The sequence below is a fragment of the Octopus bimaculoides genome, chromosome 21, assembly GCF_001194135.2.
Source record: "Octopus bimaculoides isolate UCB-OBI-ISO-001 chromosome 21, ASM119413v2, whole genome shotgun sequence".
Classification (NCBI taxonomy): Eukaryota; Metazoa; Mollusca; class Cephalopoda; order Octopoda; family Octopodidae; genus Octopus; species Octopus bimaculoides.
The window spans coordinates 551,466-554,114 of record NC_069001.1 but is presented as its reverse complement, the minus strand read 5'-3'; the positions used below and the strand labels follow the sequence as shown (position 1 = coordinate 554,114).

General features: G+C 33.2%; 1 protein-coding gene across 3 annotated transcripts in view; it reads right to left on the bottom strand.

Annotated features, from left to right (window-relative positions):
- Window positions 1-659, bottom strand: part of LOC106867296 (vacuolar protein sorting-associated protein 8 homolog) — a 47,870-nt gene extending 47,211 nt beyond the window's left edge. For 2 of the 3 annotated variants that reach the window (XM_014912135.2, XM_014912137.2), the window contains exon 1: window positions 341-659. In XM_014912135.2, coding sequence (XP_014767621.1) covers window positions 341-409 — 69 coding nt within the window. In that variant the 5' untranslated portion in view covers window positions 410-659. The remainder of the gene's footprint in view (window positions 1-340) is intronic. The other variant, XM_014912136.2, reaches the window with a different exon arrangement.
- Between the last annotated feature and the right edge of the window lie 1,990 nt (window positions 660-2,649).

Here is a 2,649-nt window from a genome sequence, read left to right as displayed (position 1 = left end):
GGCCAAACCCTCGAAGGCGGTGCCCTAGAAGACCCGTAAGTCCAGTGGTTAAAACAAGGAAAAGAAAACGAAGAAACCAGTGAAAATATCTACAAAAACTATGAATGAAATATACTCAGTGAAATATTCCAGATTTTTTTAAACCCGATCCAACAGTTTCGGTTCTCCACCCACTTCCAGGTGACAGACCTAAACAGACTATTAAAACAAATGTTATTTCGTTTTCAATGAAAAATTCACAAAACACATAGATACACCATCTTCAATCAATCAAGAAAGTAACTTCTATGCATTCTTCTAATTCTTTTTTTTATGTATATACATGAAACAAGCCGCATACCTCTTCCTCGGTAGCATTTAACACTTCTGCGATTTCTGTACTAACACTTACATCTTGACTTTCGGCCATCTTCTCGACAGATTAACAGAATACACCTCAACTGTTATTCTATATTCTCGGTTCTTTCCAATAAGTCATAAACGTTGTTCAATAATAATTCATTTTGTTAAATATTCGCCATGATTTATTCTTTGTTTATAAGAAAGATTTAGATATTTTAAGAGATGAAACGAATTTTTTTTAATGCAAAATCATTCTTAAACGTTTAATATTTTTATTTACAGTAACCAGACGTTCCTTTTTTCATTTCTCTATTTTACCGGTGTAAAGCTAGTAAAGTTTCTCTACTATAAAATATCCACATTGCTCCACTTATTTCTGACCAATCAGCAAGAGAGCTTTTGGTCGCTCGATTTGCTAGAAATAATAATCAAATCTTCCTCAAATAAAACTATGCATGTGAAAAGAAGGTGGGGAGAATTCTGATCTGAGCAAATCATTTGATTATTGGCCGTAACTTTTTTCTTTTTCTTTTTTTTTGCGTGAATAATTTGTTCGAATTTCTGTTTTCAACTCGGAAAATTAACGTTTCTGGGGGGAAAAAAAAGAAAAGAATATATATATATATATAAATATATATAAAAAGGGCATTAACTGTGTATTAATGCCTCACGCTATCGAGGGACTAAATAAGTAAAAAAACTACATATATATATATATATATATTAAAACTTTGACTCTACTTTCCAAATTTTTTAATTTTTTAAAAAATTTTTGCTTAAAAATGTTTTTTTGGGGAAGTGTTTGGTTCGTTTGTTAAAGTAGATATTACGATTCTGAGGGTGGGGGGAGCATATTTTCAAAATTTCAAAAAATTTTCGAAGTCGACAATGGAAAACTTGCACACTATTTCGCACATCTACAATGTACGAGATAAATTATGAAATCTTTCGTTTTGTCAGTATGTAAAGACGAAGGTATAATTACAGGAAAACTTTTGTACTGCGTGTGTGTGTGTGCGCGTGTGTGTAAAAGTTTTTAAAGCTACTTTGGATCTTACTGATTTGGCGGACACCATAATGGTGCAACCACATGTGTAGGCTCTGTCATGTGTTCTGGAGAAGACATCACGCATGTGATTAGCAGCAGTCCTAAAATATCGTCACGGTACTACCTCCCTATGCGGCACGATGTTGTTGCTGAAACAATTTACAATGCCATCCGCTAAAAAGACTGTCCTGAAATGAACTCAGAAAATCTTTCTGTTATGGAATACTGGTGGACTATTCCTATGAAAAGTTCTCTAAAATGTAAACATAACAGGCCGGATATTGTTGTTTGGGACAGAGGGGCAAAGGTATGTACCATCATAGAAGTCATCTGCCCTGCATATATAAAATATCCCTTTGAAAATCAAAGAAAAAGAGAATATCTATTGACAACTGCTTCGAAACATCCAGCTTCTATATGCAGACTATGTATTCATATCAATACCAATCATAATTGAAGCACTAGGTTTTGTTAGTAAATGTTTAAAGGAAAATCGGGATAAACTGGGATTTTCTGAAAGAGAAATCGACCGGCTAATTCATAAATTACAAGTGCAATCTGTGAGTGGAACAGTAAAAGTATGCAGGACTTTTATCAAATTCCAAATGCGAATTTGTCTGTGTTAACTACATCCCAAAGATGGAGTCTTGTATCTTTGTTGGAAACCGACTCCCTCCTCTCTGAAAGACTTATAATAATTAAAAAATAGAAGAGACACACATTCATACATATATACATGCATGCATACATACATACTCGTACATACACATCTATTTTCATCGTACTATTTCTAGCAAGTTCAGGATACGCAGAAAGAAAAGGGGGAAACAACTATTTATATAAACTATGGAGCCAAGGGAAGCAACTTACATTCATACTTTGTATATTTTAAAATAGAAATCAAGACAAGCAAAGTAGATCTATTCTGATACTTTTTTGGATCTTTTTTAAAACGGGGGCCACATTTTTCATTAATGTTTTACGTAGTGTTTTTGGTACCGAAAGACTTTCAAACTTCGTATACTTATCTATTTTGTGTTATAGAACAGAAAAATATTTTTGTATTCGAATTTATTTCATGTAAAAAATTGTCTTATTTCGATAATTTCAACCAATCACTGACGTCCATTCAGCCGATATACATTAAGTGCCGACTACATAAACAAACGATTCTTCGTTTTATTTGCTTTTTTCATTTCAAATTTGCTTTAACCCTAACCCTAACCCTAACCCTAGGGTTAGGGTTAGGGTTAGGATTA